The 15,049-nt window shown below is 33.2% G+C and overlaps 1 protein-coding gene across 1 annotated transcript in view; it reads right to left on the bottom strand.

The window, feature by feature from the left end:
• LOC139900337 (uncharacterized) overlaps nucleotides 1-13,077 on the bottom strand; it is a 38,608-nt gene extending 25,531 nt beyond the window's left edge. The window contains exons 1-12 of the mRNA XM_071883118.1: nucleotides 12,951-13,077; nucleotides 9,938-10,062; nucleotides 4,316-4,459; nucleotides 3,916-4,192; nucleotides 3,692-3,794; nucleotides 3,357-3,484; nucleotides 3,185-3,269; nucleotides 2,918-3,062; nucleotides 2,754-2,816; nucleotides 2,616-2,671; nucleotides 2,376-2,559; nucleotides 2,248-2,313 (exon numbers count right to left, since the gene is read on the bottom strand). Coding sequence (XP_071739219.1) covers nucleotides 2,248-2,313; nucleotides 2,376-2,559; nucleotides 2,616-2,671; nucleotides 2,754-2,816; nucleotides 2,918-3,062; nucleotides 3,185-3,269; nucleotides 3,357-3,484; nucleotides 3,692-3,794; nucleotides 3,916-4,192; nucleotides 4,316-4,459; nucleotides 9,938-10,062; nucleotides 12,951-13,077 — 1,503 coding nt within the window. The remainder of the gene's footprint in view (nucleotides 1-2,247; nucleotides 2,314-2,375; nucleotides 2,560-2,615; nucleotides 2,672-2,753; nucleotides 2,817-2,917; nucleotides 3,063-3,184; nucleotides 3,270-3,356; nucleotides 3,485-3,691; nucleotides 3,795-3,915; nucleotides 4,193-4,315; nucleotides 4,460-9,937; nucleotides 10,063-12,950) is intronic.
• Between the last annotated feature and the right edge of the window lie 1,972 nt (nucleotides 13,078-15,049).

Genomic DNA, 15,049 nt, shown 5'->3' with positions numbered 1-15,049 from the left:
ATTGTTTATACCGCCGTAAAGAAATCACTGATGTACAAAGTGTGAAGAATAAAGAAGTGATTCTAGTATTTCAAGACTATATTGCTTGAGGACAAGCAAAGCTCAAGTGTGAGAATATTTGATAATGCTAAAAACGAACATATATTTCATAGCATTATTCCTCAAGAAAGACAAGCTTTTAGTTGCAATTGTTCTATTTACAAGTGATATTCGTTTAAATAATAAAAGGTGAAGACAAAAGACAGATTCGACGAATTAAAGACGCAAATGACCAAAAAGCTCAAAAGAACAAATTACAATCAAAGAGGTTCCAGTTATTGATAAGAAACGTCTCGAAATTACAAGAGTACAAGATTCAAAACGCAAAGTACAAGATATTAAATTGTACGCAAGGACGCTCGAAAATCCGAAACCGGGACCAGAGTCAACTCTCAACGCTCGACGCAACGGACTAAAAATTTCAAGTCAACTATGCACATGAATATAATATAATATATAATTAATTCTTAAAATTAATATATATATTATATTATATTTAAAAACCGTCGGCATAAAAAAACAAAGACTTTTGAGTCTCCCCAGCTGGCCATGCGATCGCATGGCCTGGAGGAAGAAACTCCATGCGATCGCATGAGCATATTTTCCAGGCCCACAGGCCTATAAATTCGCAGTTTGGTGAACGTAAAAACACATCTTTTTCTTCTTCACTTAAACGTAGTATATGTATATATAATTTATATTTTAATTTTAATTTTAATTTTAAATCCTAATAATAAGGGTGTGTTAGCGAATGTTGTAAGGGTGTAAGTCGAAATTCTGTCCGGGTAATGCTACGCTATTTTTAATCATTGTAAGTTATGTTCAACCTTTTTAATTTAATGTCTCGTAGCTAAGTTATTATTATGCTTATTTAAAACGATGTAATCATGATGTTGGGCTAATTACTAAAATTGGGTAATTGGGCTTTGTACCATAATTGGAGTTTGGACAAAAGAACGACACTTGTGGAAATTAGACTATGGCTATTAATGGGCTTTATATTTGTTTAACTAAATGATAGTTTGTTAATTTTAATATAAAGATTTACAATTGGACGTCCCTATAAATAACCATATACACTCAATCGGACACGATGGGCGGGATATTTATATGTACGAATAATCGTTCATTTAACCGGACACGGGAATGGATTAATAGCCACTAGAATTATTAAAACAGGGGTGAAATTATGTACAAGGACACTTGGCATAATTGATAACAAAGTATTAAAACCTTGGGTTACACTCAGTCGACATCCTGGTGTAATTATTAAACAAAGTATTAAAATCTTGTTACAGTTTAAGTCCCCAATTAGTTGGAATATTTAACTTCGGGTATAAGGATAATTTGACGAGGACACTCGCACTTTATATTTATGACTGATGGACTGTTATGGACAAAAACCAGACGGATATGTTAAATAATCCAGGACAAAGGACAATTAACCCATGGGCATAAAACTAAAATCAACACGTCAAACATCATGATTACGGAAGTTTAAATAAGCATAATTCTTTTATTTCATATTTAATTTCCTTTATTTTATATTTAATTGCACTTCTAATTATCGCACTTTTATTTTTTGTTATTGTATTTAATTGAACTTTTAATTATCGTACTTTTTAATTATCGCAAGTTTATTTTATCGCACTTTTATTTATCGCAAATTCATTATCATTATTTACTTTACGCTTTAAATTAAGTCTTTTATTTATTCAATATTTTACATTTTGTTTTAACTGCGACTAAAGTTTTTAAAATCGACAAACCGGTCATTAAACGGTAAAAAACCCCCTTTTATAATAATAATATTACTTATATATATATTTGTATTTTTATAAAATAAAACTAATATAGCGTTAAGCTTTGATTAAAAGATTCCCTGTGGAACGAACCGGACTTACTAAAAACTACACTACTGTACGATTAGGTACACTGCCTATAAGTGTTGTAGCAAGGTTTAAGTATATCCATTCTCTAAATAAATAAATATCTTGTGTAAAATTTAATCGTATTTAATAATATTTTCTTGTAAAATTTAATAGTATTTTATACCCCTTAGCTTTAACATCAGTCAACCTGTGTATAAATTATAATTAGTGTACTAATTATATTTACAACATTAGTTTATATGTTAACTTGTATCATTTCGAAGAGAGTGTTTAGAAGTGTATATAAAATGTTCAAAAATGAATTAGTAATCCTAACCTTCAACTGTTCGTGATATTTTGCCAAGAATGCATCATCGGTGGTGGCATCTTTAACAGTATAATTCTGAAGGTTATATTTTTTGTTATAACCCGTTACTTGACTTTGAAGAGAAGTGTGTTGCCTACCAACGCATCCAGTTCATCAGGCTGATCCTGATCCTCAGGTAATCCTTTTAGAAGCTCATATGCAGACTTTGTAACGTATTTGTTGACTTGAGTTTCGAAGAGTGTAAACGTGGCGTAACCGTCAGCATCTGCTACACGTACACTAACTTTGAACCTTAATATTTTGTAAATTAGTGTTAGATATCTGCATAACAGTGGTAAGTATCATAAATAAAGGTAAATTAAATAACGAAGATTTACCGGACAGCAACTTGCGGGTTATTACGGCACCCTCCACAACTTCGTTTGAGCGCCAACTGTTGATCAATGTCAAGTGTCAAATCAACATCCTTCTAGGTGGGTTGTGCCTTCTTGTGACTTTTCTTGCAGGCTATATACCACCATGTATATATCTTCGGGTTCAATAGCAATGATTTCAGCTTCTACAATGTAAGTTCCAGACTACATATTGTAAGACAATGTCAATATCGTGAAATATTTAACATCACAAATAATTGGACATTTGATTGTTTAACAATGACTACGAAAGTAAACACACTTACATTTTCAACGGACAGGTCACTGCATTCTACACATAGCACGTTATTAAACCACTCATCAAGTGGTTTGCCGAGTGGTGTCAAGGTTGGTGTTTGTGAAGGGACAATTGATGAACTGGTATCATCATTACCGAACAATTCGAGATATCTGTATGTTTATTGAAATGATTTTTATGCATTTTTTTTTAATTTAGTGATATAATTTGAGTCAATCATTTTGTTATATTATAACATTGAAAGATTACATAATGTTAACATTTACACGCATACCTTGATCTGAATTCGGTGACGACCGAGATGTTAGCATCCATAAACAGCCTTGTGTGAGTCCAATCTGTAGTAACAGTCAGCTGATCTGCAATTTAATAGTATAACTCAAACGTGTAGCTCAGAAATTATAAAATTTAATCAGCATTGAATATATAAAGGAGGTAAGTGTTACTCTGGTATTTTTGGGTACGCCCGAATTGTATGATCAAGACAACGCATTGTTGTTCTTCTAGTTGTTTCATGTATGTTAAAAATTCTAACATATGTTGGCCCCAAATTGAACACGAAACAATTGCACCACTGTGAATAACAAAATAATAATTTTTTTGTATCAATAAATAATGCAACTATGAATAATGAAAACTTCAGAATTCTTTATAACACGAAATAATTGCAAGACTGTAAATAAATCGGAATTCTTTATTTTTGTTAATAAATCATGTAACTATGAATACTGATAAATTCAGAATTCTTTATTTTTGTTATTTGTGAAGGTGTTAAGCTTACTCTAAATCTTTCAATTCAAGGTTGATGTACTTTGACGTAGGGTCATCGCTTGACCGACTTGATTTTGGTTCCCGATTATAGAATTGAACACGACCAATCACATCTGTTACATAAATATTTGAGTATTTATATACAATAAAATTTGAAGTTAGTAGAACTGATGGAATATAGGGAACAAAAAAAACATTCTTAAAATGTCATTAAGTTTACTATGGTGTTCATACCTGCAGTGTGCTTATTTGGAAGATGACATTTGATGAGATCATTAAATGGTACGAATTTAAAACCATCACTGCCCACCCAGTCTGTTGAAGATATTGGAACAACCGATGTTTTATTGTTGATCACTAATTTGGACTTATGATTCCAATGATGACCATCTCTTTGAAAGTTATTTTGTTGAACATATACATTCTTAAGATCGTAGATATGTTGTTCTTTCAAAACCTCTTCATACTTTTTTTTCATTGCAGTGATAAGAGTCAGGCCAATTCTATCACCCTACATTTAGGAATTAATAAACATGAAAATTTGATTATTAACAAAGTACGAACTAAAAAAATTATTGGATTCGATATTTATAAAAATGAATATCTTAATGTAAAGACAGAGGTATAAAGTTACCTCACGATCTGTTAAAATCACATCAAGGAAAGGCTGGCCATTGTTGAAGTTTTGTTTTGTCAATGTCTCAATGCTTAGAATCTTAACACGCAGACTAACGTTGGGGGTCCTTGGAGTAATTGATCCAACCAAAACCATTTGTGACTACATGATTCAGAAGTAAGAGAAACAAAGTTTAGATTGAAATTAATTGGGGAGAAACACCACAGTAAAGAAATATATGGTTATTAAAAAAATCCAGTTGGGCGGTTTATATAAATACATAAGAAACCAAAACTGCAGCCAGTTATTTAGGTAATGGATATAGTGAATCCCTTAATTTGTGGAATCAGTTGATAGCCTAAAAATTATCCGAAATCACAAGATAATCACCAATTAATTATTAGATTTTTCCGAAAATTATACACGATCTCCGTAAAATTTAATTTTATCTTACAATTCATTTGTTAATAAAAAAAATGAATTAATAAATAGAAAATAATTAATAATAATTTAAAACCTGCAATATAATTTTGAAAACCGCTTATCTTGATTTATTTATATATATATTTTTTAGATTATTAGACACGATGAAAAAAAAAAGCATAAATTATGAAAAAATAAGCATAACTTACAAAGATTATTCGAATACACTGACCTATATGTGGTAATTGATTCGGTATAGAGAGGAAACCTTATGAGAATTTTGCTAAATGAATCGTCGGGTTACGTATTCCGGTGAGTTGAACGGAAAACAGACAATCGGTGAATTGTCTGCTGGTGGAAAACTATCAATGGCAGTTAATTTTACAAAAAGCGAACCTAAAAGATTAGAATGAGATTCGTAACAATAAATTTAATACATACGAATTTCGAATCAAAGCTTGTATCATTCTGCGTGTAATTGATTCGCGATTTAAGTTGTAATATCAGCATACTATTAGATTGATAGTAGAAACAGAATCCTGCAGATTGGATGGAATTGGGGGTGAGTTTTCTTGTAGGAGAGAAGGAAGAGTTCTCTTGAATATCGATTTGTTTTTTTTTTTTTTGGTTCCTAAAAAAACGCATAAGCGATTTGTTGATGTCCACGTGGAAGTTAGGAGTAATTTGTAGCATTTGGCAGTCTTTTTAAAAAAAAAATCCACGTGGAAATAAAATTGATGGGACAATGTGAGTGTGACAAGTAGGATGTGACAGGCATGCTTTGTAAACTGTAGAGAAGATATTATATTATATCCCCTACATCACATAAAGCATGACATATACATCTTAGGTGTCAGAACCTAAGGATTCCCCTACTCATTTGACAAGTGTCATACAGCAAAAATTTTCAGTCCTTTTTTTAAAAAAAATCCGTAAATTATATAAAAAAAAAGAAAAAAAGTGTCTCACATCTGCATCTGAAACCGTCCCTCTCCTCTCTCTATCTCTCCTAAAAAACCGTACATCTCTCTTCAAAATCCTCAAACCTCCATAGCTTTTCCATCGTCGATTATGGCTTAATGACGCCGAATTAGGCGATGCCACTACCACCAATTAATCTGTAATGTTTTTATCGACATATCCATACAAATTTTGTATATTAATGTCAGATTCTTCGAAAGCGACGGATTAATCTCAGTTGGCAGGAAAGTCGAGGAAGACGACGACGTTAACAGAAAGGTAATACCCTTGGTTTTGAATAATTATATGGTTTGATTAGGGTTTGCATCGATTTATAGTTCGATTTAGGGTTTGCGGCGATTTAGTGTTCAAGTAGGGTTAAATGTGGGGTTGAATATGCAGAGAGTTCTTGTGATGATGTTCATGTATTTGTTTTGGTACGTGTTTGTGTAAGACGTGATTGTATTGTTTGTTAGTATTTCCCATACAGCAACTTGATTGGAATCTATACCAAATTTAAACAAGGTTCCGTTTCGATTGTTTTTTAGCTTGCTAATCTTGGATATCTCATAGCGATAAGTATGCACATAATGCTTCATGATGAAAGTGCATATGCCCTTTCTACTTAGCTATGTTTCAGGCTTTTTACATTGTGCTTCCTATCAAACCACAACGTGCTTCCTATCTAGCTATGCTCTGTTGTATGATTTTTGTATTTAAAGTGTTGAATTGTGTATTTGAATCTTTGCATTTAAAGCCATATAAGTAACATGTACCTAAGTATGCATATATTGTGCTAAATGTTGTTGCTCATGTATACATTCAACTACACAAGGAAGCTAACGTACCACACTAATGTACCCGTAGTTGCATTTCAATCTGCTATGAGATACGGGCCACGAGTAACTATGTTGGTTCCAAGGAGGTTAGGTATTTTTTAGAATTATATGATTTTTTTATGAGCTTTTTAAGATAGGTAAAGTGTTCAAAGATTTATTTTTCATACCTTTGGGATTAATATTTTTGCTAATATATGTGGTTGTGTTTGCAGTTTAAGATTCTACATCTCTAAAGTTGGCAACATTTTCTATTGGTAAGTACTCTTAAGCCAAATAAAAGGCACCATTTTTTTAGTTTCATTTTTATACAGTCTATTGAACATTTAATGTAGACATGGCGGTAATATGTGTCCGTTTTTGTATATGTTTTTTCTTTCGTCTTTGCTTAAGTTTAGCAGGATGTTTGTTACCTATGTTTAGTTCCCTACATGTGCTGTCGCATATTAGTCGATATTTTCAATTTGGAAAGACATAGTGATTGTTTAATACTGTTTGGTTACTATTAGCATTATATATATTTGATTGAAGATTTTTTTTTCATGTTTTTTTCTTTTAGTATCATAATAGGAGTAGCATTCCCAACCAAAAAACATTGACAGTTAAACAAAATTTATGACAAATAATTTGTATGGTGCAGACTCTAAATTTGAGAACCCATTGATGTCTGACACAAGAGACCAATAATAAAATGTTAGCTTCTGGTGCTGATGATATTTATAACTATGAAAAGACCACTGACAATGGTACATAAACAACTTAATGTGTCTTATTTGTTACAAGTCTATAGGTTGTGTTTGACTGTTGATAGTCAAGTTGTGTTCTATGATGATTAGTGGTGGTTTAGGTATATTTATGAATCAACTCATGATGTATAGAGATGGTATTGATAAGTTTTGGATTTGTTTTGCTACTTTCTATGCAAGTTGTAAAAATGGCAACCTTGACAGTTTGACTTTTAATAGTCAAACTACCAAGGTTTTGGTTGGTTTAGTTTTCAATGAAATTATCATTGGTTATGAGATTAAATAATTCATTAAAAATGCAGTTATGATGAAGTTTGGCTTGAAAAACCAATGGTGGCAGCCTGACAATTTTTTTGACAAATTTTGGTCTAATTTAACTTTCACGGGTCAAGAGTTTTGTTGGGGTTCATTAGAGAGTTTATTCAATTTTTGACATTATAATAGGGATTATGATATTGTTGATAAGTGGTATCATCATAGTTTTGGTTTAGTCATTAGTAGCTTTGGTGTTTATTCTTATTTTCTTTCGATGTAATCTTGACTGTAGAAACATTTGTTATATTGACTCATTGAGCAATAAGGAGTTCATTGTTATAAACCAAGTTAATCTTATTTGTTTTGCTATTTGTTCATAAATAATAGTAATTGCTTGATACTTTTCGAATCGTAATAACATTATTTTTCAACATTTGTGCGGGCTCGAAATTAAATGAATGATTATGCTCTATATAAACATCATTTGATTATGCTCTATAAAACCTCATTTACTTAATTATTAGAATTAACTATTATTAGCGAAGCTTTAATCTGTATTTAACAGGTAACCTCATTTGCTTATGCTCTATTAAAACCTCATTTGCTCATTTACTTGATTTTGGTATTATAAATTGTTTTAGTAATACGTTTATCTTTTCGTTGTTCCTGTAAGTTGTTTTGATAATAGATTTATCTTTTCGTTATTTCACTGCACACTCACACTCACACTCACAATAGTAGCATATATTACCTGATATTGAACATAAGTGTATGCTAAGTATCTTGGGTCATATTTGCCACCATTATTGGGTGGTCAGCTTTGACTATATATGTACACTCAAATACATATTTATATACTTTTGATTTCCCCATTTCTAAAATTTCAGGAGTTCGTTTCATTAGTGGGTTCATTGGAGTTCTCTTCCAGGAAAGCAGAAGCGTCGAGATGTATGTATGTATCCATATGAATTAGCATATGTAAACAAAGGGTATGATATTATAAGTATGTATGATATTATAATCTTTGTGTTTTGTGTAAAAAAATGTTTCAGTTATGCAACTTTTATTGATCTTCTTACATATAAATTTGCTACTGTTGGTCATGTGCTTGCTAATGTCGGAATTAGTAGCATTAATTTGTGTTTTGTGTAAAGAAAAAAACTTAACCATATTATGTTTATTTCATCCACAAGAATACTTGTGATACTCTCTTTATCGTACCGTGAATTGATATAACACATACGTTTCCAGTTTGTTTGTTTAAGAGTCGCCGTGCAACGCACGGGCTCTTAAAGGCTAGTTACATTATATTATATTATACCTATATTCTAAAAGAGATAGTGGAAATGAATAGTAAGGGCATTTTTGTCTTTTCAATATTTTTTTTCTCCCATTTGCACAACAAAGCCCCCCACACTTTTCCCAAAAAAACAAATCGACCCCCCATACAGGGGTAAAGTGTCAAATTATCATTTTTATAAAAAATCTTAAATAAACTCCACCCAAATATCAACGGGCTATATCTTCTCGCTCGCATCGAGTCAAATTTTTCCGATACCATCGTTAAACTCGAAATAATTTTAGGAACACAATGTCAATAGCTATACGCAAAACGGACGCTTTTTAAAAAACGCTAAATATTTGGGGTACTTTTCATACACGTTTATTTTGCGTTATATTTTTAAAAATCGACAATTCCATAGCGAAACGTGGAGATGCACATATATTGTTAATTTAAAATAACATTTAAATTTTTCACGGGTTATACCTTTTAGTTCGACTCGAGTTGCGCTTCAACGACATCATCGTTCACCACGAAATAATTTTACAAACTAAACGCAATAAAATACATTGAAAACCGAACCCCCGGCGCGAAGCGAGGGTTCGAACACTAGTTATATTTAAAAGGCACTTTAGTGGTTGTTTTCTTAAAAAAAAAATCCCATAAATTTTAAAAATATATAGGGTCTTATACTTAAATTTAGTGGTGTCCTATACAATTTGAATAATACACAGTATAAATTTTGTTTACACTAGTGGGGTCATAGGACACGACATCTAATACACTAGATTCGCCTGTGTGTATAATAGATAAAAGCTTTCAATTCATTAAAGTCACAATTAGTCCATATTGAGCATACAAGTACAAGTCATTGTTCTTTGGATGACAACTTATATTGTCAATGATTGTACCTGAAACTCAAGAAAGAAAGCTCGATTTAGGTTTCTATGTTTGCAAATAATTATATTTTAAAGAACCATATACTTGTGTGGTGAGTTTTCTGAGCCATAATTACCATAAACTTGGGAGCCTACTTATCATCCATATACTCACAAGCCTACATTCAAAATATATATAGTTTCAGTTGATGTTACTGAATCAATAAGACTTTAGCAACTCCAAAATTAAGTTATCAAACCTTAGTCATCTCTTCAGACTCGATATTGAGCACTTGACTAAACTCAAGCACCTTGTCCCGGAAACTAATAATACGCGAAGATTTTAGCAAAGGAAGTTCTCGGATAAAAGCCTTCCAATGGTTCCCTGAACTCACAAAAATAAAATCAAAAGTTAATTTATGTACTCAAAATAAAATTAAAAGTTAATTTATGTTTATGCGAATTAAGGTTTTATCTAAGGTCAGTGTGGTGTGAATTTTGGCAGTGGCATTTGCTGGGACGCAGGTTCTAGAATCCCAGGAAATGGCACCGCCAAAATTCATTATCATATCTAAATCAAGACAAACGCTGGAAGCTTAAAACGTGAGTATTAAAGAAAATGGATTATGTCACCCGAGGGTCACATGACTGATAAAAGGGAGAAAACGGGTAAAAAGAAAGATTTACCATCACGTTCAAAGCATATGCCATTATTTAATGACTTTTTAATAGTCGTTAATCATAGGAATTGTCCACGCAAGATTTGCAAACCATGAGAACTGACCTAATAAGAAAAAAAGTTTAGTAGCTATACTAGTAGAAATGAACAAACCACATTGACCGTTTGCATTATTTTGTCTTACAAAAATTCATAGGGTTTTTCTTATATTTTTGCGGCGAAAAACAAAAATTCAAATTAAAATAGGTTGGGAAGATCTAGTAGCGATACAACTAAGTTAGACATACACTAATAAATCCAATGATCTTCGATGCAACAAGTAACCTACGTCCCATTACACTTGAACCTTTGAACCAATTGTTGAATGTGTAAAAGATATCAAAACAACAAGGAAAAGAAGAAAAAAAGGCTGATTTGGATTTTGTTGTGGAGGCGCGGCGCGGCCCACTCTGGGCGCGGCGCGGCTAGAGCCTGACGGGCTGAAAATTCTAGAATCAAGTTTTCTTGTTCCCTAAGTTGTTTCCTTGCCTATATAAACATCTCATTGTAATCCTAACATGTGTGCACGAAAAATATAGCGAAGAATCTCTGGTTTGCGCCCGTCGAGTAAACTCTTCTCCGTGTTTTGGAGTTGGGATATAACCACGTTAAATCTCGTGTCGTTTACATTTATCGTTTCATGCTTTATTTTATCGTTTATCGCTTGTGGGTTTGGTGATTGGTTTAAATCACCGGTCTTGTTTGGGTCCATAATTCCTAACAAGTGGTATCAAGAGCTCAAGGTTTCGAGTGGGAGCGATGGCGATTTGAAAGCATGGTGAACGAACGATGGGTTTTGTACAACATGTATCGAGATCAAAGGACTTAGTTGAAGAGATCGCGAAGAACTCACGAGTATGTCTACGTACTCATGAGATAATCTATTAAAATTGGTCTATGATTATAATAGATTATTGTGGTAATTCGCGGTGATAACAGAGTCGGTGGTCGGATCGATAGTTTTTGTTGTGAACGAGATTTTTCAAAAATTCGAAATTCTGGCGCAGCTGTGGTAGAAAATTCGTTGCGGTTTCATTAACAGTTGGATCTCCATGATATTTTAATTGTGTTTGAAGACTCATAGATCTGGTTGGGTGCCAAATTTGAAAGTGATCAGACGGTTGGATTGGGAGATACAGTTTTCCGAAGTTGCAGTAACTCGGTTTGGGGTTTAATTGTAGAGATGTGGCTGAAAATTCATAGAGGGTTCGTTAACCGTCGGATCATCTTAAAACTGTTTCTGTATATGGTAGACATGTAGGTCTAAAATATATCCAAAATTCGTAGTGATCGGACCGTTCAATTTGGAGTTATATTTTTTCGAATTTTGCAGCCGCCAAGAAAAACCCTTTTGGGGTTTTTTTGCGCAGCTGTACCAGAAAATTAATTGTGGGTACGTTTATCGTTGGATCGACTTGATTTTTGGTCTGGAGATTCTACACACATATATCTAGTTGTGGTAAAAATTTGAAGTTGATCGGACCGTTGGATTTTCAGTTATGATTTTTCGAATTTGGGCAGTTTCAGGGTTGAACTTTTTCGGGTTTGATGACGCGAGTGCGAGATGATTTTTTGTCTCGTGAAAATTCGAGCGATACGACCTATGATTTTCGGGGATGTGGGTTTGTTATAGGAGCTCAGGAGATTATTCTTAATCTCGGGTTAGAGCAGTTGGATAACGAACAAGATGCATCGAGTCGAAGTCGACAGTGAAAGTTATCGGGGAAGTTTGTTGCTTGCGTGGTTATGAAACTGGATGACCAAGCGTATGGTCGGATATTCCAAGATGATTGGGATATTATGGAACTTGAGCTTTCTAGGATCTTTGAGGGTGTCGGGAACTCGGTTGAGTTTAGTAATCGACGGAAGTTATCGAGCTAGTGGGAGTTAGTCAACTAGTAGAGTGGTGGAGATAATTATACGACGTTGTTCACCAAAGTTCTCAAGATTAGTGTAATGATTCCGGGTAACACTAGGGCTTCGAGTACTTATTTTACTCTCCGATGGCAAAGAAATTTGAGACTGACTGGTGGTACGAACCAAGTTTATTCTCGAGTAACCGCGGTTTTATTTCTTACTCGTACAGTGGGAGCGTGCTTGAGATGAGAAGATGGGTTTGTGAAATTCATAGCTATGAGGAAGTCAGTGTACCAGAGAGAAAGCGGAAAGTTGAAAAGTCAGTAGATTTCGATGTTGTGATTGCGTTCTCACTAGAGCCTTGATGAAGAGTCTACGAGGGCGTCTGTTGGATTTTCTGATTGCTGGAAAGGAAAAATCACAGATTGACGGTGAAATCCTGTATGAGGGTTAATGATACGCATAATGATCCGTCTCAAAAACGACACTAATAAGTAGCAACCAGCTAGGATCTTATCCGACACGGTCCATCCCGGAAGAAGGATTCTTTCCCAAAACAGTCATCCAGCGTCACCTCAGCAATCTTACCACGTCGGGCAAACGGCTAGTCGGAAGTGTTATATAAAAAAACCAGCCCGGACAACATACCTTCCCGGCTAGACTGAAAGCACCGTGATTCCTTATCCAGGACGACATACCTTCCCGACCAGACTGAAAGCACCGAGATGCCTTAGCCGGGACCAACATGCCACCGGCACCGTCATCACTCCCCGGTTCGGTATTCCAACCCGACATAAGGACACCATCCCGGGTCAAACACGCCATCCCGGATGAAGTACACTGTCCCGGAACAAACACTTCATCCCGGAACGAGCATGCAAGCAAGTTACATGCCACGTCAGCCCACGAATCTAGGAAAGTTTGTTAGGATCTGCTCGATTATTCCCATGAAAAGGACAGGTGCCACGTCACCTCTTGGGATTGGCAAAGTTCGTCACAACCATGAAAGGGACATGTGCCACGTCATCTTTCCCTCCTAACATCTATAAATACGTGAGCAAGATCATCAATCACACAACACTAGATGCACTAAATGTTACTCTACCCAAATCAATTGCGATAGCATTACTCCAGTCGTTAAATCAATTCTGGCCGGTGCTCCGATCATCGTCGAAATTAATCCTCACTCTTAGATATTAACTTATTCGATTCCGATCGAATAAGGTTAATTCAATCGATTGTTTTACGCCCTTGGAATCCAGATTCCAAATCGGGGTTTGCACAATTATTGGAGTTAAAACATTCGACTTACAATTTTTCCCAAATCAAACACCTGAAACCCGAAATCTATTCACACTAGTCGATTTTGGTTTGATCATGTCACACCCCAAATAGGGCCTGGGGTATTTGTGACTAATTATATCAAATCACAGTTGTATAAACGAGAACGACTCTATATGAGACGTTTTATTGAGTTTTGCAGCGGAAGATAAATAGATTACATTGTATTTAGAGCATTAAATGTCTTTAATTGATATGATATGTAATGAAGACTCCAAGCATAGCAAGCAATCATCATCAAAGCAGCAGATATACAGCGGAAGCAATATTTAAGTACCTGAGAATAAACATGCTTTAAAAAGTCAACACGAGGTTGAGTGAGTTCATAGGTTTGTCATAAATAATGATTTCAGTAATAGATCACAAGATTTAATATAATAAAAGACGATATATCATGTATATCAAAAGTATGGCATGAGCGTATAATATCAAAACTAAACGATTTTACCCCGATACAATACATATGTAATTGTCGAGATCATTATTATACCACCAATTGACCTGAGGTCAACAGTGCGGGACGCTACTCCCAATAGAGCTATTTATAATAATTCCGTTTGCCTCTTCATTATCTAACAATTAATGATATTACAAAGCAGGGTTTTGCATGTCTCATATGAACAATAACATGTTACATATCAACACAATAAAAGTACTCATGTTGGTCGCATAATAGTTTGCACTTGTGTTTATCATTTATAAAAATAGTACATGCATTCTCAGCCTAAAAATATAGATAAAAAGGGAGCAAATGAAACTCACGATACGATACGATAGTTTGTAGTTAATATACATATGATGGCACTGAGCAAGTGCAGAGTTGTCCTCAGATTTACGAACCTATATCAAGTATATATATATTAAAATATATAATGACAATTAACCAGTTTATATATATTAATATTATTAATATACTTCTTATATTAATAATTAATTACTTAATTAGCTATATTCATTTTATATATTTTAAATTAATATATATCATATTTAAAGTATATGATATGTCATTTATTATAAATAACATATTTTTGGATGTTTAGACATATCATATCATGTATTAAAACTTAACATATATTTGTTTTCAATATTTGAAATAAGTATTTAATGTTTAAAAAAAGGTAAATTAAAATATTTTAGTATTAGTAATAATAATCATAAAAATAATGATATTAGTATTAATGTTATTAACTTTAATAATAATTGTAGTGATAATAAGGTTACTAAAATAATAGTGATAATGATTATTCTAATAATAATAGTGATAGTTTTTATTGATAATAAAAAGATAGTTTTAGTAAAATGTTACTCTAAATGAAAATGCTAATTTTTAATAAAATGATAGATTTAAAAATAATGATACTGATAATAATAGTAACTATAAAATAATCAATTTACTATGAATGATATTAATGATAATAAGTTTAATAATAAAAATACTAATAATGATACTTTTGTT

Source organism: Rutidosis leptorrhynchoides, chromosome 3 (assembly GCF_046630445.1).
Source record: "Rutidosis leptorrhynchoides isolate AG116_Rl617_1_P2 chromosome 3, CSIRO_AGI_Rlap_v1, whole genome shotgun sequence".
Taxonomy (NCBI): domain Eukaryota; kingdom Viridiplantae; phylum Streptophyta; class Magnoliopsida; order Asterales; family Asteraceae; genus Rutidosis; species Rutidosis leptorrhynchoides.
The sequence above is the reverse complement of the archived record's forward strand: the minus strand, read 5'-3'. Positions and strand labels throughout refer to the sequence as shown.